Here is a 24,632-nt window from a genome sequence, read left to right as displayed (position 1 = left end):
TTTGTGGCAGTTTTTAAGAACGCTGTCTTTTTCCCTGGAATCATAGAATTTCATAATTACTGGTCTAGTAGCTCCTGTTTTCTTTCTTCCTAGGCGATGAATTCTTTCGACTGAAGTAATCTGAACACCAAGATCCTTGTGGAAAATATTGTCTACAACCGCTTTTCTCAGATCTAACTCTGACTCAGTGGCTTGTTCAGGGAGCCCAAAAACTAAAAGATTGTTACGCCGGCCGCGGCTTTCAAATTCCACTAACTTTTTAGCTTGCTCTTTGATGATAGACTCAAGGTTATCAATTCTTGTGCTCATTTCCTTGAATGCCGCTAGAAAGTCCGATAACCCTTCCGTCCTTGCATTCAGCTCACCGATTTCGTCTTGAATAGCTTTCAATTTGCGATCCGTGTCTGCCTGATTCTTTACAATCATCTGCAAGTATTCCTCTGTTGTAGGCCCCGGATTCTCCTCAATATCACCCGACGTCAACAGCAACAACAACACTGTCCAGCAATCACTCAAAATTGCGCGACACCTGCGAGGGCACGGCAGGACTACTACAAATCTATTGTCATTTCTGTTAGAATGAACATTATGCCAGGAACTAACCTGCAAAACCAGCAGAAGGCGTTTAGCCATGCTGTCCCACAGGCGAGTGCCGTGCCCTCTGAAGAGGCCCGCGCAGGACTGCCGCTTTTGTAGATCCGCTGTAGATGACGTAATTGTCCGGTGGTGTTTCTTCTCGGCAAAACGTAGTTCCACCGTCACGTTTTCCAGATGAGCAAGCGGGAATGCGTGCACGGGTAGTACGCAGGCAGTTGCATCTTGTGTCACGCTGCTTTCTAGATGATCCGGCAGGTTCAGTGGTAGCCCATGTGAAGTGTTCGTTGTCGCATCCGAAAACCACGACACGACCTGCAAAACCAGCAGAAGGCGTTTAGCCATGCTGTCCCACAGGCGAGTGCCGTGCCCTCTGAAGAGGCCCGCGCAGGACTGCCGCTTTTGTAGATCCGCTGTAGATGACGTAATTGTCCGGTGGTGTTTCTTCTCGGCAAAACGTAGTTCCACCGTCACGTTTTCCAGATGAGCAAGCGGGAATGCGTGCACGGGTAGTACGCAGGCAGTTGCATCTTGTGTCACGCTGCTTTCTAGATGATCCGGCAGGTTCAGTGGTAGCCCATGTGAAGTGTTCGTTGTCGCATCCGAAAACCACGACACGACCTGCAAAACCAGCAGAAGGCGTTTAGCCATGCTGTCCCACAGGCGAGTGCCGTGCCCTCTGAAGAGGCCCGCGCAGGACTGCCGCTTTTGTAGATCCGCTGTAGATGACGTAATTGTCCGGTGGTGTTTCTTCTCGGCAAAACGTAGTTCCACCGTCACGTTTTCCAGATGAGCAAGCGGGAATGCGTGCACGGGTAGTACGCAGGCAGTTGCATCTTGTGTCACGCTGCTTTCTAGATGATCCGGCAGGTTCAGTGGTAGCCCATGTGAAGTGTTCGTTGTCGCATCCGAAAACCACGACACGACCTGCAAAACCAGCAGAAGGCGTTTAGCCATGCTGTCCCACAGGCGAGTGCCGTGCCCTCATGGCTGGTACACGTGAAGTATTGATTGCTTCTAGAGGCGAGCTCATCTTATAAATACCACTGAAACCCATACTTTAATTGGCGTTCCTAAGTTAATGGCCTAACGGCTTATTGTGGCGGGATCACTTGCTCTATACAACACGTCTCAAGCCTTCATTTGTTCGTGCCAACTTGGAAGCATGTTTGTACAACTTGAGGGGGGTTTTAGAGAGGTCATCTTTCACTGGTATCTCCATTAGATTCACAGCTGTACTATTGTCTCAGATATAGAAACCAAAACTGCTTTGGCACATGCATTCAACCACAAAATTTGACTTCTGCAGATCCTATACGATACCTTTGAGGTGGATAAGGAGGGGCAGGTTGTTTGCAAACAGGCAGGCTTAGCTTCTCAAAAGACGCGGATAATCACTTCCCCACAGGGCCATCTGTTTCTATTTGGACAGACCACCTGAAGAGACTAAAAGACTGAAAGTGCAGGTTGCACTTAAATTGTAGCATTACTCGGAGAAGCCAAATGAATCAGACGTCTCGACACGAATGCAAGATGAGAGGGAGGCAACGCAGCTAATAGCATGCGATTCATGCGGTCCATGTGCGTTCACCACTCCATACGTAAACTACACTAGGAGTCGTTAAGTAAATATGAACGCCATCCCTCGTTTAGTTGTCTACATCACGGACGCACAAGTGAACCTGAAACACGATCCTTATGAACGTACAGTGTTTTAGCCAGGACACTATATAAGCAGTAATCTGTGGTCCCGACACACACCTAAGCCTGCAAAAGAGACCCCGAAGCACAAGTTACAGTCCTTTGAAGCAATAATGCCGCATGTCATGTTTGAACAGGTCGACCACGGTATGCGGCTTTATTTTTTCAAAGATACGAATGATGTGACGGGGGCAGTCGTGGGTTATTCCGAAACGTGAAATTTCTTCTTGGCTAACTGTGCATAGTTCTCGTATGTAGCAAGGCGAATTTTGTTGTAGTGGTTCCTTTGGTCGGGTACGGGCGGTTCCCCCCCCCCCCCCCCCCCTTTATAATTATGAAAAGTGCGTCATGATAGTTTTTCTCAGAAGAGATTGGGTACCTTGCGCTGGTTGCTTTTCATATGCCTCCTGTAACCTCACGGTGGCATTATTAGAATCCCCTGAGCGCAGAAATATGTGAATGCTTGCAGCGTGTGGCAAGAAACCTGCTTCAATGCTTGATATGCTGACTGATTCTCTGAAACTCCTCGTCAGATTTCCTCGGGCTGCAGTTATTACTGTCAAATCTATGGCGACAACTTCTCACACTGTTGAGGAATGATCGCTGTCCAACAGGTTGTTATCTGGTGAAAAACTAACCGGCACTGATAATGCTGCACTTGTCCTGTCAGATTAGAGGAACTGTACTCAAGCTAATCACCACTGTGTATGTCAGCAAGCCGAGTGCTCGCCGTGGAACTGTAGACCATCACTGCAATATAGAAAATGTAGGTTCTATTTTTGTCTCAGACTTTTTAACTCTTCTGCCCAAAAATAGTTAGCTTCCATTCAACGCATCACGAACTCATGAAATCCTAACTATTCAATGCGGAGCCCCACTCGCAAGCCTTGAACCTATCTCAAGCTGCTGCTAACCATGAAACGAGCTTAAACACCATTTCTGCTGATAACTTGTATGCTCTGTTCATCTACTATTTGCATGTTTACGCTGCCCAAAGATCCAAGTCTTATAGCCTGTTGTAGTCTTTGTGTGCTATATTGCCAACATGTGTGCTCACCTTGCCTTGTCTCTTTTCTTAATTCCTTGTCATTTCGGGTCAAATCAAATCGCGGGATGCGAACAAGGCTGCTGTTATAGCTGCGCTTAGTGAGATTCTATCCACAATCCCTACGTTCCCATAGGCTGGTACCCCCTATGCTGCATTGTGTTTGAGCGGCATCTGCAGTCGCACTAAATTGAGCTACAAGTGCATCCACTCTCAGGCACACGGCAGTCATACGACAACATATGGAACAGCCTGGAGGCGCAGGACAGTTCAGTGTCCTCATGTCTCCAGTGACTGAGGTTCACGTGGCAAGTATTATCACTGAGTGGCATTTGTAGTCGCACCAATTTATCCAACGTAGAGAAGTATGGGCGCATTCATTCCCAGGCTTCGGGGACTATGACCAAAGAAGAAAAGAATAGTAAAGAAATTCTCAATCTTTATGTCTCTAGAGAGGGAAGTTTACCTGGACAGCATTGTCGTTGAGCCGCATCTATAGTCGCACAACGATAACTGACGTAGAGCACTATAAGCGCAGCTACTTCTAATGGCAGAGGACTTTATAGGCGAATGGAACTTCCTCGTTCCTCATGTCTCCACTGGTTAGTAACAGCTATGCAGCACTGTCCCTTTCAGCGGCATCTGCAGTCGCAGAAAGCTAACCTACGTAGTTCAGTAACAGTGCGCCCATTGCCAGGAGCAGTATGGGCACGTGACCAAAAATGAAACAGTCTGGATTCGCATTACACCTTCTAGTCCTTATGTGTCCAGCGGCAGATTATCCCTTAGGCAGCGTTGTCTGAGCAACATGTATAGTAGTACAAAGTTTAGCGACGTATAAAAGTAAACCTGCATCCATTGCTAGGTACGAAGAGTCCTATGACAACACACGGGACCACACATGGGACAGTCAGACGCATATGGGACTTCGGACTCTTTATGACCGCAGCGGCTGAGGTTCAGATGGGAAAGACTCTCGTTAAGCGGCATCTATAGCAGCACTAATATATCCAAAAAGTGAGTGCGGCATGAATGCAGTGAAAATACTTTCTCTCGAGCTTGTAGTGTTTTGTGCATTCTACGCCACGCTTCTGTGCCTTTCGGAAGTGTTCACACATGCATGCTTGTCCCGAGAGATTAGCTGTGGGAGCCTTATTCTGTTTTGATTACGTTTCTACCACTGCTTGTGACAGATATTCTGAGCTCGTGTCTAATCATTGCAGGTCTCGTGTGTGCGTTATTATGTATCAGGGAATTTGTGTGTGGAATTTTTCGCAATTACTCCGATTTCGAACCTGCAGCTTGCGCAGCTCAAACTGCTTTTCATACATTTGTGAGTTAATAAGCTGCAATGTTGGAGCTGCATGGTCTGCCAGACGATATATGGAAGCATGTGGGCACATTGTGACAGTGTCGGCACTACTGGTCTCGCTAGTGCTAAGCCATTTCACGAGTGTGAACTCCTTATGCAGCAGTGCCAGTCGTTTTTAAGTAGAGTCACGATGCTTATAGCATCTCGCCGGAGCCGTGCAGTGTCATGCGCGGCACTCCCGCACGCATCCACGACGTATTCGAATCACGAGCACGGCATGCCGACTCGCTTGCTTGTTCGACCGTGGATAAACCCGTTTCGTGATCCCCACAGTAAACTTTTGTGGCCACGGTACTCGGCGGAAGCCAAGCTTTGCTTTTATTTTATACGAACACATAATGATTTTCAGGTGTTGTCAAATAGCTAGTGCATCTTACCTTGCTTCTGATCATTTTCTGTTTTCTTCGCAGCTGAATACATGCGGAGCGCTGGAGTCACACATATTCTAACGGATCCAGTGAGCGTCTCTACGCTTCTTAGAAGTTACCAGAGTTTCCACATCAAGGTGGGGGTCGTGTTTGCAACTTCAGCAAGCAGCGAGGTCACCGAAAGAAATATCTGTGACACAGGGCTTATCCCAAAAGGAAGTAAAGCGCGCACAAACGGGACAGGGAAAAAATAGACAAATACTGTGCTGAACCAGGTCTATTTTTGCGTATGTTCCATTGCACACGTTGGTTTCCTTTTATGTTGAGCTGGTACGAACTCTCCCAGGTCGCCATTTTCGCCTGACAGATGGCTCACTTCAAGCAGTTACAGAAACGGCACTTTGCATATATCCTAGGTATTGTGATGAACTCAGAAGACGTTACGGCGAAGCCATGGCCCTGTCAGCGCGCCAACCGGCATTCCGTTCTCTTCATCAGAGCCGTGAGAGAAGACATGTAGGATATACAAAAGAGAGAAAGGGAAGCGGCTACCAATGAAGGGACCAGCGAAAAAAAAATCTAGACAGCTGGTACTAAAACTCCAAGCTGTAGGCTTTACTCTCTGTGCTTTCCTCGAGCGTGCCGACAGCATAACGTGCTCAGCAGAAGTTCAGGTTATAAGAGACTAAAAAAACAATTCTGCCGATTAAGCTTATATGTACAATATACAGGTGAGGAAGAAAACAAGGCCAGTAGTCAAAAGTCGAAACACTGTTGGTTGGCAACGTTACCGGCCCAGCTTGTAAGAACACATGTTAATAGAAATCATGCTTTCAAGCGTGAGTACCAGTTCGTTCAAGTTGCGGCATCCCCAGCCGAAAAGACGTCCTCACAAGTGATTGCAAAGAATGAAGAAAAACAGAAATGGGTCGATGAGGTAAAGCCTCTTTCTCTAAAAGCTTCTTTTGTTTAGAAAATAAATACATGTCTAACTATCACGCATATTTTCCGACACATGTCGCGACAAGAATTCCGTATTTGGCGCCTATATTTCTCGCGATATTGTTACCTCAGCCTCAATGCCTTACGCACTATTCTGCTTGTACAAGGTTTGGCAATAGTGCGCCAGAACCGCATAATTAAAACACACAGTACGGCCTTCAGAGAAAAGTCACTACCTTTTAAATCTTTTTACTTCCAGGACTGGTTCTCTCTGGGAGCTGTTTCAGGATGCACGGATATCCAGCGCTTTCAGTCAATGTCTGAGCTAGAATTTGTTTCCCCAGCTGATGTCTGCAACGACGATGTCATGCTTGTCAGTTGCAGCAGCGGAACTACAGGCAATCTCAAGACCGTCGAACTATCCACGCGGTCTGTCATAATGCAGGCCGTAGCTCAGAAGTAAGTGCTGCGCAAACGTGTGTGCTATTGCTTCCAGTGTTGCCGCAAGGTGTGCTTTTCCTTTAAGTGTTGTGTTGAGAATTTTCAGGTTCCTCATCTTCAACAATGTATACAATCCGCTGACGAACGTCTAATTTTGAGACTGCTATAATTTTAATGTTTATTATTCACAATAAATTATAGAACTGGAAATCTAAGTAAAAACCCACGAGTAAATCTATGCTGGACTTGGATTGCGGAACAGCATGAAATGCAATGCTGTATTCGTTCACGCCGCCGGTACGTTCTCTTTGCGGTGTTCTTCCATTCAGGCTTCTATATCCTTGGTGGGGGGGGGGGGGGAGGCTGTAATCTACGCTTGTAGATAGAAGGCTGCTCACCTGTCGCGCAGACGAGTTAGGTCATGCGTTCGTGTGGCGGGCTCCCACTGAAGGCAGTGCAGTCGTATTACAGCATCAGCTGCATAAGGAGAGTAGGCCCACTTCAAGGCATGGAGCGTCCGCGCACTGGCTGTAGCGCCCACAATAATCACAGGTGCGGAGTAATGTTAGACAGATTTTCACCGACAGAGAGAGAGAAAAACTTTTATTATAAGAGGAATTCGGGGCACGCCCCAGGGTCTCCGCAAGATCCCACTGCACTCAAGTGTATGTTCCTAAGGTCCACAGACCAGTACACAGGTGCCCACCCTGGCAGCGCAGTAGTCGGAAGGACAAAAGTGAGAGCACACGGGAGGCCTGCCACGGGAAAGTTAAAACGTAACAGCAATATGCATTTGATGCACATAAACAATCAAATCATGTGAGCTCTGTTGCACGCTGGTTCTCCTTCTAGTAGATTTACACTTTGCTGGCTAATCTTAGTTGTTAGCTATTCTGGTAGCTAAAGTTTGTTAATAAAATTTCCGCTGCTGCGATTATGATGCGTGCCGAAGACTATACTTCTAAATGTCCGCACCCACTTGTGCAGTTCGCGCGTAACGGGGTCGTGTTCTAGAACAGTCGTCTCTACTAAGAGACATGCAGCGTCGGGAAACTAGGCCGGAAGCGGTTGCCACGCATGTGGGCGAGCATAGCACACTATGAGAAAGGGGTGGAGTACAAAAGAGAACCTGTTCTCTTGTACTCTACGAGAATCTTTAGGCGGAAGCTACATTTGTTTCGGAAGCTTCTACGTGAATAACTATTCTCTCTGATATGTAGAAGGAGCGCCAATAGTTTTCGTTTTGTTAACATGGTACTTGTAAACAAATGAAACATCCCACACGTTCGCCTTTCGCTTGCGGTAAACAAGCAGAAAGGTTAGCCGCATCACCTCACCACCATGCCCCAAGTTTTAGACTCCGCGAACTCCCCAATCGAGCTGGATGCCATTGGACCAAAGGAGGGCGCGATAGGTTTCTGTTTGGGGACAAAAATTCGATGACAGCGCTGAAACATTTTTTAAGAGGTTTTTAAACAAGCAAGCGCTGAAAAATTTTACAGGCATTTCCGGCGACGGAAAAAAGAAGACGGCAAAGAAGTTTGCTGTGCGCGAAATTTCTGAGTTTATATCCTTCTGTTTAAAAGCGTACGTTGTTGGGCTAGTCGGTCAATCATGGTGAATACAAGGGGGGTACTGCGCACAAAAAGACAAGGACAAGAAGATAACACAACAAGCGCAACTGCGCTTGTTGTGTTACCTTCTTGTCCTTGTCTTTTTGTGCGCAGTACCCCCCTTGTATTCACCATCCTTCTGTTCACATTCCTGCAGCGTCATCCGCATGGCCGTAGTGTATTATGACCAAAGCAACACGCGTTCATAAAATTCTATCAGAGCGGGCTGGTCATCCAATGCAGGCGCGCATATAGCCCACATTGACTCGTTATGGCGTGGAGAGTGCGGTATGTAGAGTGCGCATAGGCACTGCTATGGGGCTGACTGTGCAGGACACTGTCCAGTCATCGCGGTTACAACTTAGCCATGCAGGAGACCGGCAGGCCTGCGAGTTTTTTTAAACATTTCACTGAAATATATGATAAAGTGCTCGCGCCTTCATCACCCCGTTCGAAGCCTGAGTTTGTCAAACCAACATGTTACGACAGCTTTTACTGCAATTTGGAGGTTTCGACAACTGACGTTTTTTTTAGAGTAATGGGAGTTGTTAATAGTAAAGATGTACAGCTTTCTGAAAATTGAAGCGCCAAAGGGATCTCATTCTAAACAATATTTTATGCTTTGGTCTGCATCCGCAGAAGTTCTTTTAAAGTTTGGATGGGTGAAGACGACAGTGTCTGCCACCTGCAAGAGATTTTTAACGTTGACGATGCTTACCGAGCCACCCAACATGTCCGAAAAGCAAACCCTTCTGCTGTATGTTTTTGAAATAAGCTTAATGTTTACGCGAAAACGGGCTGCTCCTGAACTATTAGCCGATTTCTGTAACCATCCTTTTTCTGTTTGTTGAGCTTGCGCAAATGACAGCGACGAGAACTATTATGTAAGGAGGCAGCCCATGACGCTGACATACATAAGCTGATCACTTCACGTCGAATAGCGTTAGACCAGTAGTTTTACATTGAAACCGTGCTAAACACGTTCGTCAGATGCACACAGTGCCACGGCCTTTGCCTCTCACATTGGCGACTGCATGAGATAGAGCTTTGACCCCGTAAGGTGAAATGCGTGCGAGGCTTGCGTGAGGTGCGGGCCCCTAAGTGACTACTGCGCTGTACCCATCCATCCTGATACCCCGGGTCTCAACGCAGAGCAGTTATCAGGCTCTGCAGTCAAGTGGTGTTATATGTTTTAAGCTCTAATTTGTACACATTCCCCTCTATGCCACCCCGTTTTCGTCCTCGGTTTCCACCATCTCCGTATAGCAGCCCGGAGGTTCTTGAAGGAGGCCTCCCTTTTATGCCTATTTTTTTTGTAATGCTGTAGAGTTCCTTTTGCCTGCGCACCTGCTTCTTTCGACATTAATTTCTCCGCAATTTTTGAAATCGTTAGTACGATCAATCAACTGATCGCTTCGCTCGCAATGCCGACCAATCTTTCTCGTGCTTACCTCCCCCCTTAGCTCTTTGCTCGGAACTGCAAAATCAGGAATGTAGACGTCGGGACGCCGGGTGTTGGTACGTGGTGACTAACCCTTATCCACCAAACTTCGATATGCCTTTCCACCACTTTGATGCATCGGATTTGTAATGCACTTTGAACACGTGATTTGGCGGGGTGCTATAGTGAAACGTTCTGTGCAGGTTGGTGAACTTCGTGAAATCCGATGACATTGTTTATGCGTGCGCCCCGATGTGCCATTTCTTCGGGTTCACAAAATGCTTCCTGACGATACACTGTGGAGCCACGGCCGTCATTGACAACCACTTTCCCGACGTCCCCGCCATGACTGCCTGCATTGAGGAGCAGAAGGTACGACCTGCAGCGCCCTTCTGACAATTCGGCAAAGCTTCTGAAAAGACGCCCTAAACTTTGCAGTTTGCCTGAGCACTTTCCTAGAGCTATGTGGAGCTTCTGTGCCTGGGTTGCTGATTGGAGATTACTAGCGAATGGCGAGGACGCTTTTCCCTTACAATGGGAAGCGTTTGATTGCCAAATGTGCCCCGAAGGTCACAACAAGCGGTCAACAAACTGTCACAGTTTAATTTGTGAACTGACGTGCATGTCTGCTTCTTCTTCGGTGCACCCTTTCGTGCGATATTGGTATGATCCTTTCACGTCGTCTCATGAGCTGTAGAATAGTTAATGGCCATTGAGTTATGTCACTCGTTTCATACCTTCAAAAGGACACTTCGTTCTTGCTGACTTAACTGTTGCACCCCACGTATAGTCAGTCACCTGTGGCGCACGGGAGGGTGTGGAACGTATTGTCATAACCATTTTCCTCCATAGTCCACTTTCACGTGTGTTGGGGAAAAATGTGATGCGAACACCCACGCGGAGTGGGTAAAAATGATGGACGAGAACGAATTATGCGTAGGTGATAAATACTGGAAGTCTGCGTGTGTTATCTCGAAGTCAACGTGTGTCGTGATGTTGGAATCAGTTCAGTTTTTGTGCTTGATGCGAAAAAAAAAGATTTGAATATGCTTCAAAGAGCTTGGGCGACCTTTTAGATCCCTGGTGCTTCTTGAGGTGAATATAAAAAAAATGCAGGGGACAGTTAAGCTCCACCTTAAGGATATGACGCGATAGCGTAGCGAGTTAATACCCATATATGTCGTTCTCTACATTCATAGATCCCTGGGAGTCCTTATACCCCTGGCGCAGCCGTGCAGCTGTCAAGCGATGCGCCACTACCCTATGATGACAGGCGCTCCCTGGCGTCGGTCCTGTGCGACCCAGGTTGATCTTCTTGAGCGACCAATCATTAATTTTACAGCAACCTACCACTGTCGGCAGTTTTATCACTATCCGGTGGGCAGGTTGTGATGACGCAACAAGTTGACATGACCTAGGCGGCCCACCTGCCTCCTAGTTGCTCTCTTGGCCCCACCTGCCAGAGTCATGCTCGTGATTTTTCGCTCGCAAGCCCGACAGTGAGAGCGCCGACGGCGAATTTTTTTGGAACGAGGCCTTTAATGCTATAACGTTAAAAAGTAAAAGCCTTTTCTGGACTTCAATGTTGAACTCTCTGACTCACTGACGAGCGCGGGGGTGGAAACAAATTTCATTAATGATTCTCAGTTAAAGCTGTACAAATTACTTGTGACGCTGTCGGTACTGCTCACACTGCTCACACCTGGTCCTCCACTGCTCACACCTGGTCCTCCTGATCAGATTCGGTACCATTCTTTTGTAGATTGCGCGGCATTGTAGTGGTGTAATCACTGTGTGCATCAAAGTGCGGAAAACCTCTTGACACACTGTTGTCATCTGAAGAACCATATCAGTGTCAGTGACAGAAAGAATGCCTTCAGTATGCGTTAAGAAACCCTCCCTCACCAAAGCACAACTCTCACATTTGTACTCTTTCCTCACCAAAGTGACTCTTGAAAGTGACTCTTCAAACTCTTCAAAGTTCTAATGCGCGGCATAGAACTGCGCTCGTACTTTGCGCCATGATTTCAATGTACAGTCGTGAGCAAAAGCGGAGAGATCGGCGCTTCGGCGGCGGGAGCAGTTGCGGGGCCGCCCCACGGCGCTGCTATCTCGCCGCGCTCGCTCGCTGCGAGAGTGCCTCGAGTGACGACAAACTTCCCCCTCGCTCTCGCGCGGGTGTTTATCACGACTGATAAATTCCTAGTGCGGATTTCGGCTACTCTGCTGGTGAACGGTCGCGTCGACGAGGAGTGTGAAAAGAAAAGTGTGTAGTTCCCGAGCATTTTTTTTTTCTTGAAAAGTGCCAGCCGCCGGCTGATTAGGCAGGCAAGCCACCGACGGCGTTACCGCCGAAGCGCGCCGAGAGTGGGAGCAGCTGCCGCTACTTTCCCTTCGGGAACTACACTTTTCTTTTCACACTCCTCGTCGACGCGACCGTTCACCAGCAGAGTAGCCGAAATCTGCACTAGGAATTTATCAGTCGTGATAAACACCCGCGCGAGAGCGAGGGGGAAGTTTGTCGTCACTCGAGGCACTCTCGCAGCGAGCGAGCGCGGCGAGATAGCAGCGCCGTGGGGCGGCCCCGCAACTGCTCCCGCCGCCGAAGCGCCGATCTCTCCACTTTTGCTCACGACTGTACAAGGGTTTAGAATTGTGCCGTGAACATGATGAGCTCTTACGTCGTGCCTTAAATTCACCGTTCGCACTAATAAACCGTTTCGCATTATATTTTCCATGCGTAAGGCTGCAGGTGCTTTTATTATAGGTTGTTGGTCGCTGGAGGGATAAAATTTGTGCAGCACAGACTAATAGATTGTAACATTGTAGAGCGAGTTGGTGCAGGATGGTAGAGAATGGCGCGCAACTACGACTAGAATAAGGAAGAGAACGAGACGAGCATATACATCTCCTTGATCGAGTTCTACGATAAGCAGTAGTCACGCTTACACCTATCCCTTCTGTGCGTATGCCAGTGACGTCAGGTCGTGATGAAATTTCGTGTGGCTTTCTTCACCCATAAGAACCGTTTCTTTTGCTCCCAGCATCATGATAACACCCACTGGCGCTTCTGGGAGCAACACCGGTGCTACATTTAGGCAGTGAGAGAAGATATTGGATGCAGGTATGACACGGAACGATTAAATCGGCATTGACTTAGCTCGGCTGTGCCAGGATAAACGTAGCGAGAGCAAGCGCAACGAAGAGGCAAGCGGTGTGACGTCATACCAAACGGCGGAGGCTTCGCGGCGAGAGGCGCGCGGTGTGACGTCATGCCAGATGGCGCGGCGAGAGCGCGGCGTCCGCCAGCTGCGGCGGTAGCTATGCAACGGCTCAAGGTCGGTCTCTGTGCCTCCTCGGAGCACCGCCACAGCGAAATCGCAAGTTGGTGGCCAATGTAGCTTTCGCAACAAAACCATGCTGCTCCTGTGCCCCCTCAAGCTGCATTTGTGTGATAGCATGAAATCAAAACGAAAAAAAATAGAAAATTGGTTTTTGAGCAAAGAAAATGGCGTCAGTCTCACATCCCCGTGGACACCTGAACCGCGCCGTAAAGAAGGGATCGAGGAGGGATTGAGAAAAGAAAGGAAGAGGTGCCGTAGTGGAGCGAAAGTGAAACCGCTGTTTTCTTATGTTTTTTTGTTCCTTGTTCATTTCATCGGTTTTGTGCATTACCCCTTTGCCTTTCTTTAACTTATATTTTATTTCTAGTGGCCTGCTCTTAGCTTTGTACTTCCACTTTGCTTATTTTTATGTTGTACCGACTGTCCTGCTGTAATGCTGCGTCACTGCAGGGTGTTCTGTAAAGAAATAATAATGTCAGCGCTCCCATTGAGAACTCGGTGTAAAGACACTTAGGCTGGTTACAACGGTCGTGCATGTGACGCTCTGCGAATCTGACTAAAAACGGCCATGGCAGTCTTTATTCAGTGGTTTCGAAGTTCATTCGCTTGAATAAAGGCTGCCTAGCTCTCGAGGCGTTGGGCATGAAAAGTATGATATATCTCTGGTGTCTCTTTCACATTGTGTTTTGACTTTTTCCAGGTAACCCGCCTAATTTCCGGTCTGCCGCTCTTGAGTGAAGTTGTGCGTGGGCTAGTGACGACGGAGTCCACACTGCCTTCAGTAAAGGCTGTTCTATGCGGGGGTGAAACCCCACCACCAACCCTGGCAACTGATATTCTTTCCATCTGCCCCGCACTGGTCGAGTTCAGGAACGTGTACGGCATGACTGAGACGTGTGGCCCGATCGCTGCGGCACAGCCGGATGTTATTTCTCCTCACAATTCTGTGGGCTTTCCTATGCCTAACGTGAAAATAAAGGTACAGTTGGACTTCCACTTCGTCTGAATACTAGCCCAAAAATTTTCCCGATCCTGGGAGAATGGGATCCTGGGCCCTAGAGGGCCTCACTGCGTACTAAAGAAACTGACGTCCCAAGGCCTTCATATATGTAATTGCAAATTAGCTGTAATGAGTTAAACCGAGCTTAAGGATTTCACACAGCTATCAGTGAAGAGCATTGGAAACTAGGATCATATTTTGTAGCAACTCTTCTTGCCATTTAATGTCCCACCCGTTATGACGGGGTGTGCATGAGACGGCGGAGTGGAACCAGAGGCCTATTAATGCCCATGTATGAATCACGTGGAGACAGCCTGCTGGACAGGTGCTCAGCAGGGGTCATCAGCGTGGGAATGGACACGCGCCAAGGACGCGAAGCAACTCTCCTCATCTCCAAGCTCGCTGCCTCACTAGGGTAGGGCCACCAGAGGGAGGCGATGGCGTGATTGTGTGCATGAATGCAATTTTTCGCTCTTTCTGACTGACTGTGCATGCGAATGAAAATTTTTGACCCTCTCCTTAGACCAAGCCAGGACTCCATCTAGGGACTTCTAGGTACACTAGAGAAGTTCACTGCTTTTAAAGCCTACATCTGGTGGAGGAACTTGGAAGCGAGAGGGGCATATGGGTATTGTTGCTGATGCAGCCGTCGTAAAAGCTTCGGTGCACCTGGTTGTTGTGACGCCAGTCTCCTCTTTCATCTTTCCTTTCGCATTTGTCCCTTCCAACTTCCTTCTGAGTGCATTTGGCAGGGATGAGGCTCAGTTGCTGCTAGTCGACAGCGCCGCGCATTTCGCTCTTCTTCCTTCATGCGGTTGCAGAAGCAGCAGGAACACTCCTGGACGCTCTTCTGAAAAGGGTGTCCGTGCTTTACTCTTTCCTCTGAATTTTCTGACTTCACATCCCGTATAGCGTGAATAATAAAAAAAGTTCTTCATTCCCCCTCCAAAGAAGAAGGCCTCTGAGCATCGCCTCCCTCCTTCAGGCAGAGCCGGTAGTGCGTGGTTCCCGGCCTCAATCTCTTCCTTCCTATACAAATCCCCCCATCGTCAGTTAGAAATGGTAGCGGCCGCTTGCAATATAGGAACCGATAGTTGGCAACGAATGCTTGTCTTTGGGTTTTGTTTGAGAAGCAGGCGCTATCAAAACAACGAATGTACAAAAATGGTGCAGAAAAAACCCAACCCCAAAAGTCGCACCATGAATGATTTTTTTTTTCTCGCGTCATATTTGTGCCCCTTTTATTTTGGTCACCCCTCTCTTTGACACTGGTGCCCATCGCAAGTATTGCTTGCTGGCTATCAGCCTTGACGTCGCATTTGTTGCCGGCATTAGTAAACATTCAAAAACAAAAAGCGGGAAATGATGGTTGGAGAACCACCGGTTCCTCCTGCCTTGCATGAAGGTCCTGTATATATAATCACGGTCTATGATATCCGCACTTGCCGAAACGAAGACAAGTCTTGCCGAAACGTCGCCTAACAGACCCAGGCTTGCTTCCTTGCCCTTGCTCACTTTGCTTTCTTTTATCCCTTTTTGCATGACAGTTTACCTTGGAATGAGCCGAATAAATGCACCACCTTGTGGCGCAGAGCGCTCTGAATATGCCTCTCAATTTGGTTGCAAGGTCTGATTAACAGGCTTTTGTCTTAAAATTGCATTCGTCGGTACCGAACTGATGACAAAGAAAAAACCCGGGAGTTGGCAAAAGCTTCGGGCCATTATTTCAGTAAAGGTCATGCGAATTATTGAAGGCTAGCGTTGGTGGCCCTACTGCATGCTTCAATTGGAATCTTTCGTTTTAATTGCTGGCACATAAATGGTGTTTGCATAGTGGTCGAGGACACTGACAGTACTTGCACAAAAGTTTGACCATTAGACGGTCACTTTGTACTCTTCACGCTAATAGTTTTTTTTTCTGTAATTCCACTTGTTTCTTCACCGACAGTATATTTCACTAAGGTTTATTTGGATACAGAAGTGTGTATTCATGTATACAATCTCATATGTGAAAACCACACCTTTTATAATGCCAAGGGGGATTAACAGTACGTATGAATAAATAAATAAATACGAAGCGAGTATATTAGTGATGAATCTGCAGATTGGATGCAGTTGCAGCAAGGGAGACAATCGGACCATCTTCTTTCACGTTTATTCAGGTAATCAGCACTGAAACTGGCAATGTGCTAGGACCTATGGAGCTCGGCGAAGTTCTCGTGCATTCAGATACGCTCATGATGCTAGATTACACACACAAGCTGGAGGAAGCTCCTGGAGCATTCACGGACGACGGCTGGCTCCGCACTGGTGAGCGATGACTTGATCTTGTCTGTTGCTTACAGATGATTTTGTTGCAGTACCCTTCACTGTGGTTTGTCAGTGGTGGTATAGCTCTCTTTAGGCTGTTTCTTTCCTCCTCCGGCCCTCTTTTTTCCCCCTTTCTCTTTTCGTGGACTTGTTTTAACTTGTCATTTCTTACCGGCTGTCGCCAGCATCCTCGTTGTTTAAATTTAAGCCAACTCGTTCAGTACAGCGTCTCGAGCATTTTCAGGCCTCATCTCACTACAACACTTTTTTACAGGAGACTTTGGCTTTTACAATGAAGATGGCTGTCTATTCCTGCGGGACCGGATCGAAACGTTGATTCGTTGTGGGGAATGCATGGTCTCCCCATGCGAACTTGAGGAAATTCTGATTTCGCACACGGACGTCTTGGACGCAGCAGTGTTCGGCGTTCCCAGGTATCACTATGACGCTAGCACCCAGCAGGAGTCCTGCACCGAGGAGCAAGCTCTGACTGCTCTGGTGGTCGCGGCGAAGGGGCGTTGCCCGGACCCATGCTTCGCTCTGGAACTGAAGCGATACGTTGCCGGTGAGTCTGTGGGATAATCGGTGAAGGGCTAGTCACCACCTAGAACACCGCTGTCCATAATAGCTCATATGAGCAGGAATGCAACAGCTGTCGTGTGGTGGCCAAGCACGTTTTGTTTCCTTTTTGTGCACAATAATGCGGTGCTGTAGGCGGATAAAACTAAATGACAAAGCGACTTTTTCTCGTCAAAGGACCCCCTTCAAGCTAATGACGCCGGCCGATTGTCATGAACCTGCAAGCGTAACATTGCAGAGATGGGACTTCCCGGACAATGAAGTGAGGAGCCTACACCCCCTTTCAATTACGACTCTCTCCGTCATCATGCTAGCAGGCTCATGGAAATCAGCCGACGCCATCGCTTGGAACCGGGTCCTTTGACGGGGAAAGGACGCTTTTTTCTTGACTTGTATCGACCGTTGTGGCCAGTGAGAATGTAGTTAAGATAATTTAATGTGCTAGGACAAGTTAGAAGAACTGTAAAAACTTTGGTGTGTTTGTACGCCAAATAAATAAAAGTCTTTGAGGTTTTCGCTTAGATATCACCCTTTTCAAGCTATATGGATGCAGTTTCCTGTCAATCAGTTTTATCGTCAGTAGGCATAAGCGCTTCACGACAAAAACTGTCAATATTCCAAAAAGTAGGAACTCACGAAAGCGCAACAAGTGCTTAACGCCTGTTGGAGTCGGAAATACTCACTCCACGGGAGCAACAGAAACGTATTTGCTATTTCTCATTTGTTGAATAAGCATGAAAAATACACAAAAAAATAGGGAAAGGGACATGCTGGAAACTGCCATCTAAAGATGCTGAGACGTAGCAGTGACGGTTCTTGGGCAAGGGGACACGAAAAAACTCTTTTACGCTCTGGGCGGCACTGCGCCTTTGAAAAAAAAAAAAAAGAAACGGTAACCAGCGAAGATAGTAGCGCGTGCAGCTCACAACGGTCTTGATAACAATGGCCGCCGCTCTCGGCTAAACTCTACATCCTCGACATAACAGCCATGTGGGCTAGACGGTCATTTTATGAGGGGCTACTGTAAACATGATTACGACTCTATGGGAGTAAAAAGGAAATAAGCTTTCTTTAGCGCTCTCTCTTTCATAAAACATAGTCCTCTAGAGGACAGCTTACTCCGTTTTTTTTACTCATTTCTGTTGAGAGTGTATAGAGACTGTTTAACCTAGGACTTTACACAATTAAAAAAAGTAAGCTTTTGGAGGTAGAAGACCGCTTTTTCGGCATAGCATTGTCAGTGGTGTTGTACATCAGAGTGGAGTTGAGACGTGCTTACTAGCAGGCTTGTAAACTTTTTTATCTGCTTAAGTTTTTATCTGCTAATGTTAGGCTCCTTAATTACTAAGAGGCGTGTAGCCCACTGTAATTAATATACATATGAGTTTTTAGAATTTCGAAAACGCCGTTACCCTCGGCGCTGTGGCCCAAGAAATTCTGGCTTTATCGTGCTAAAATACATGCGCTGTCGACAAGTTTGCTGGCAAAGCAACCTCTTCAGTGCACATAACTAATCGAAATAGCCAAAATTTGTAGGGCCAGAGAGCTCAGCGTAAAGGCCATAGGCGAGCCTGTAGAAAGAAATATAATTTGCACCTTGAAAGCAGTTTTGAGTCAGAGCTTGCGCGATGCAGCAAAAATTTCATAATAAGCATTCGAGAAGGTGCGCGTTTTGTTCTAAAATTTTGGCAAGTTGTTCATAAAAATCTAGTAATTTCAAACTTTTCTTTCTTTGGATAATAATTAAGTTGTCCTTTGGATATAAAGGTGGCGGAACTTTCCAGATAACGTGAACTAACTACCGCCAGCAACGTCGCAAAGCATGGAAGCTGGCTCCCGATCGTTCCAGTGCGGACTTGTCGCTTGTCGCGTATGAAACAAAGTGATAAGGCATGCGCTGGCATCGTAAAGAACAGAACATTTATAAACATCAGTCCAGCTTCCTGGCAGCACCAAAGCATTGTGGTATGCAAACAAGGAAAGGGTATAGAGCGCATATCCGTCGCCTCATGGTTCATCATCATCGTCAAAAGTCTTCAGGCAAGAGAGTTCACTTCTACTACGATGAATGTCCCTTGTATGCTCCGTGTAAGGGAGCAGTGTGTAGCACATGTCAAGCAGCAAGCTTCTCTACTGCGAGAACAAGCCTTGTTATAGTATATTTAGGCCCTTTGGTCTTTAATGGTGCCGTGATGGCTCCATCATGCGGCTGAAGCAAAAGGCCTGTGGCCTGAAGACTTTCGACCAAGTCTGTACATTGCAAGAAAAAGGTCTCTCCCACAGCAATTCAATTAACCCTGTACTGCGCCAGCTGCAGCCACCGGACAAGGGCACACCTTACGAGGGTAACCCTTCATGAGGGCGTCCTCCCCCTCACCTCATGGGGTCTTCAGTCGGTGAAGTGAGGGTTGGCGCTGGAAGATTATGTGAGGGCGAGGGTGAGTGAGGGCAGAGGTGGTGAGGAGAGGGTGAGGGAGCGCAAGAATCGTAGGTTAAGGGTGTGGGTGTGTGTGCAACTTCGTCCCTGCCCTGGCCTTCAAGTTTCCCATTCTCAGCGTGCTGCTTATTCCGGATCATGCGGCGATGACGACCAAAGTAGAAGAACAAAAAAAGAACTGAAGCTTAAAAGCACGCTACACGATCTGCACGCTACGTTCACTCCGAGCTGCGTACAAACAAAAAACGAAAACTCTCTGAACGAAAAAATCGAAAACACAGCGAAAGTCAGGGAAACATGGAGATGACACATTTTTCCTCGACAGGAAGCCAGCTGCAACAGACCAGCCTCGTCAGTTGGGCCGAATGTACTCACTCCCATCACCGAGGAAAAGCTTCGCAACCTCTTTGCAAAATAGTGGCGATTGCAGTTTTATGATTCTATCCCATACCAGCGCATATCCGTTGTCGGGAAACCACAAGCGACGAGGACGAGGTAGATGAAGTGTGAAAAAGAGACAGAGAAGAGGGATTACAATTGAAGGCGGCTGGAAAAAAAATTAGGTGCGATTAGCTGGACTAAGACGGAGAAAATACGATAGCATTCGTCTTCAATTCGTTAATATATTCCACTTCTGGTTCGAATCTAATTCTGAGTGTGTCGTCTTTCACTCGTCAATTTATTCTTATAGTGATTCTATTTTAGTACCGATTGTATTCTGATCCTCCTCTTATTCCACAGCGTAATCACTTCTCGCAAAGGCTTCTTTTCGCTCAGAGAGTTCTTCGCAAGCCTGTCACCAGGTATTTCAGGAAAGATGATTAGTAATTTTTAAAAATAGGTGTTTTGAGGTAAAGGGAAGCTACAGGTATTTGCGGGATAAACTAGGGGCCTACAATGCGTCCTTGAAATATCCCGCACCATATACTTGCGGACCACCAAACCTGATGTCTTTGTCCTCGTACCCAACGTGGGCTGGCGGCCGATCAATAACGGGCGTTGTGCAGATTTACCATGGAATCTCTGAAGTGCGCTTCATCGGTCCACATCACTTTGTCTTAGAATTCAGGGCTCTCCTCGCATTTGATTAGGCACCAGCTACAGAAGTCGATCTAGCGCTGAAAATCAGACCCTCCCAGTGATTGGTGCAGGCATACCTTGCACGGATGCATGTTGTGCTTCTTGAGAACTCTCCGAACAGAAGAGAACTGTATCCCAGTGCATCGCCGATTTCTCTCAAGCTTGCCTGTGGGTTCACGTTCACATAGGCCAAGGCGCCAGTTTCAAACTCTTCGCTCAAAACTGAGCCACTTCTTTGACGTTGAGGCTGTACCGACCCTCTTCTCGCGAAACGACTGAAGACTCTTTTGAAAGCGCCGAGAGAAAGCACATGAAAACCAGGATGCGCACATTCGTACAACCGTGCCGCTAAAGTGGCATTCTTCTGCGCTCGCACGTACACGGTAACAATGTCAACCATTTCACTGGTCGAAAAGTGGTCTCTAACAGTTGCGGCCATGTCAGCGCTCAACTGACGCGAAGACAGTCTGCTTACAAGGTGACCACTCCAGACAGTTCCTAAGCTTTCTTCTTTTCATTGTTATTTTATTTTCGAACACTTTGCGCCGCTTTATGCCACGTTTCATGTGCTGTCGGCGTTCCTAGGTAATCACTATCGCCATGAATCAGATAAGCATATGCTCGCCGCTGATGCCGTAGAAGCACCTTATCACTTTTCATCGGCCCAGCGCCAGCAGACGCGCATTATCACGGTGTTCCAGCGTGTACGGGACAGTGCATGCCACGTGACAAAGGGACGCGAATTGATTGACGTTGCTTTTAGCCCTGCCGATGCCGCGCGGTCTTCGAACGGTGCCAAAAATGGTCCGAAATAGTTGAACCACAGCGGCGAGAGTAATCGCGCTTTCGGAATTCTAGAAGCTGATATGGTTTTTACTAAGGGCCGGCTAGAATCACTAATTACAAGCTTACGCCTGTCGGCAGTAGTTAGAAAGTTAACTGTCAGAATTGAATTTAAAAATTTAATAGTTAACATGATTCGCCTATTTTTTGACGTCCGCCAACACTGATATTACTATGCCGCAAAAAGCTTCTCTTTATCTCAGAAACCCTATTTTTAATTTACGCATTTTTTAGACTTATGTTACGAAATATTATTTGTTGCATTGCAAAGTCTTGCAGAGAAGATGGCAAAGTTAACTGAATGTAGAGTGCATAACATAAGATTTGCAGAGATATTAGAGTTTTCGGACTGTGTCAACATCATCTAAATAGGCAAATAAAAAGGTGATTGCGCCTCTCTGCCGCGCAAAGCAAGCTAAGGCACTTAACAAGGAGGAGGAGGATGAAGACGAAAGGCAGGGATGTTAACTGGAAGAATGATCGGTTTGCTACGCTGCACAGAGGGAAAGGGGTGAGGGAATAAAAACGAAAGAGGAAGGAGGGTTGCAGAAAATTGAAGTCACTATGAAAAGTAAGTGCTCGTAGGGACTTAACAAAATATCTACTGTTAGAGGCAGTTAGTGAGTGGTTCCGTACAATGTTAATAGCACGCATGCTTGTCGGCGAACACTGGACATTGAAACAGGATGCGTTTTACGTTTAATACACCATTGCGCCGCAGTTGTCGCAATACGGACTGTTTCCATGTCCTAAACGGTACCGAAACTTTTGTAAATGTGGCGTTGAGACGGAGATGATGATAAGCAATTTCCATATGGCTTGGAAGACTGGAAGATACCCTAGATTTAAAGAAGGGTCGAGTGAGTGGATGACTGGATAATTCCTCCGCACTTCCGATTTTTTTCTTTGCCTGTGTAGTTGGGTCTCTGTATCTCGCTTTGTACTTTTGTTTAGTTTCGTTTATGCATCATCCTTTTCGGTCATATCAGCGGTATTACTCATGTAACGAAACTAAACGTGTTAATTTCGCCTTACCTCCTGTTTTGACTTATCTATGTATAACTGTTTTTCTCAGTTGTGTACGCTTCACTGCCTCGCCTTTTGCAATTTGGAAATCACGTTGTTACTGTTAAGCGTTGTGTGTGATAGTGTTTTCCTTGTAACTTGATTCGGAGTAGAGTTTTTTAGTATCCAGTTTGCCCATGCATGCCTCTTGCCTCCTGACCCCTGACGCCGGTTTGCCCTCCGAATCGCCCTTCTTCCGCAAGTGTGGCGGTGTAGTTCGAACTCAATAGACTAGTTTATTGAGGGGATTTAATTCGCTACGTTCCTCCCAAACTTACGAAGCGTGCAGTGAAAGGCAGGTCGGCCCCATTAATTATGGCAGTGTGTATTCTACCACAGCTGTGAGAATTTCGTGAGCTACATCCTCCCGGCGCACCCCTCGGGCTTGCTACTTAGGGTGTTGAGAGGCTTTTCTGCGCTGTTCACGGGTCCAGCTCTACCGGCACAGGTCATTTTAGGCACTGCCAGAAGTACCAGAATGACCCGGCTCGTACCAGGGATCGCCAACATGACCATAGTCCCTCTACTACTTCTTGGACAGTTTCTGGCTTCTGATAATTTCGAAGTCCTAAGCAAGATGCACGCTGCTAGAAACAGGAAAGTGGGAGTAGTGAAATACAATTTCTGTCTTGTGCGACTTAGTAACATCTGCACGTATCTGTAATAAGCACAAAACTGGAGGAGGCGCCTAAGCTAGGCCTTAAGTATATGACGCGATAGCGTGATGCTTTGTTTGCCGTATATGCAGAAGGTCATTCTCTACTTTACATTCACACATCACTGGGAGTCCTCATACCTCTCCTGGCGTGGTGATCAAGCGGCTAAGCAATGCGAAACTCCACTGCCATGGCAGGTGCTCCCATCGGTGGGCCTTGTGCGGCCCAGGTTGCTCTTCCCTAGCGACCAATAATTAATTTAACTGCCACCTGCCACGGTGGGCAGTTTGTTCACAATCCGGTGGGCAGGTTGTGAGGGCGCCGCATGGTCACGTGTCCTAGCTGGCCCCGCTGCCTCCTAGGTTGCTGTCTGGGCACCACCTGCCCGAGCCATCTTCATGGCTTTTCGATCACAACGCCGACAACGTCGAGGCCGGATTTACCTCCAGTGTGAACAATGAAGACTGATTAAGGGTCGACAAGTTGATGATGAAGGAAGGCCAGGGAATATTACATAGGAATGCTTTCATAGGAATGGTAGGCAAGGAAAGGCTAAAATGAGGGCTTTTGGCCATCTCTGGAGGCCCCATTATCTGTGAAAACTTCGTAATCTCATCTGCTCAGCTGATTTCATGCCGTCCCCTGCTACGCCTCCATCCTCTCGGAATCCAATTCCATTTCCCTAACGGGCCAGCGAACACTTTCTTTTCGCACATTGAATGCCGAGCCAAAGCCCATTTCTTTGCCCTACTTTCAACAAGGACATCACGAAGCCGTGTTTTAGCCACACCTATTCTGCTTTCTTCTGGTCTCTTTACGTTACGCATATCATTTTCTTTTCCCCAGCTTGCCTCGCTATCGTCAACTTAACTTGAAGCCTTTTTGTTAGCCTCCACGCTTCTGACCAATACTTGAATGCTGACAAGATACAAATGTTTTATCCTTTATTCTTGAGGAACACTGGTAAGCTGCTATTCATAACTTAAGAGTCGCTGCCATGCACTTCACTCCATTATTGATTTCAGCTGTTCATTCTTATTCAGCGGTTAGTATCTCCCCTAAGTATATGTACTACCTAACCATTTCCAGTGCTTCACTGTCAATTAATATTTCTTCATATTAATTTTCAGGCCCACCTTTTTGCTTTGTCGTATAGGTGCTCGATAATGATCAGCAGTTCGACCCCTGAGTTACTCAGCGAGGCGAGTCATTAGGAAGTCGAAGATTATTGATGTATTTTTATATTAACTTTTATGCTCAACTCTTACAATCTAGTTCTCTGAATACCTGCTGTGCCTAGAGGTGCTCAATGGAGCGACAATGTCTCCCTGTCTAACGGCCTTCCATACTGATATTAAAAAAAATGGTCACTGTGCAGCTCCTATAGATCTCTCTCAGTGTTTTTCGTATAGTTCTTCCAAATCATAGTTCTGCAATGCCTTCATGGCTAATGAGGCTTCAACTGAGTCAACTTCTTTCTCGTAATTAGTGAAGACTGTTGTGACGACCTCACATACTGCGCGAGTCCACACGGGAAGGCGAGGCAAAGAGACATCGCTAGACTCAGTAGCAACAGAACGGATATATTTAAGAATTGCATATTAGCTAGTACATGATGCAGAGGCTGGTGTGCCCAAGCTTGCATGACGCTGCATTGGCGCTGATTCTTCGTCAGAAGGAACGAAGGGACCACAGAGTTGAACTTGTTCGAAGGCTCAGCTTCTCACCGATGGCTTGAGCGCTTCGGGCGCCGGAGGATCGACTGCCAGCGGTGTCGTCTCGGACCTTATTCGTCCCCTTA

At 47.1% G+C, this 24,632-nt stretch overlaps 1 protein-coding gene across 1 annotated transcript in view; it reads left to right on the top strand.

Moving 5' to 3' along the window:
- LOC149363042 (uncharacterized) overlaps window positions 1-24,632 on the top strand; it is a 33,962-nt gene that overhangs the window by 7,275 nt on the left and 2,055 nt on the right. Inside the window, exons 3-8 of the mRNA XM_089568425.1 lie at window positions 5,123-5,217; window positions 6,282-6,481; window positions 9,721-9,889; window positions 13,562-13,840; window positions 16,024-16,171; window positions 16,446-16,736. Coding sequence (XP_089424551.1) covers window positions 5,123-5,217; window positions 6,282-6,481; window positions 9,721-9,889; window positions 13,562-13,840; window positions 16,024-16,171; window positions 16,446-16,736 — 1,182 coding nt within the window. The remainder of the gene's footprint in view (window positions 1-5,122; window positions 5,218-6,281; window positions 6,482-9,720; window positions 9,890-13,561; window positions 13,841-16,023; window positions 16,172-16,445; window positions 16,737-24,632) is intronic.

This window comes from Amblyomma mixtum, chromosome 2, assembly GCF_055824585.1.
Source record: "Amblyomma mixtum isolate Tamu chromosome 2, ASM5582458v1, whole genome shotgun sequence".
NCBI lineage: Eukaryota > Metazoa > Arthropoda > Arachnida > Ixodida > Ixodidae > Amblyomma > Amblyomma mixtum.
Note: the sequence above shows the minus strand (reverse complement) of the source record. Positions and strands in the feature narration are given on the sequence as shown.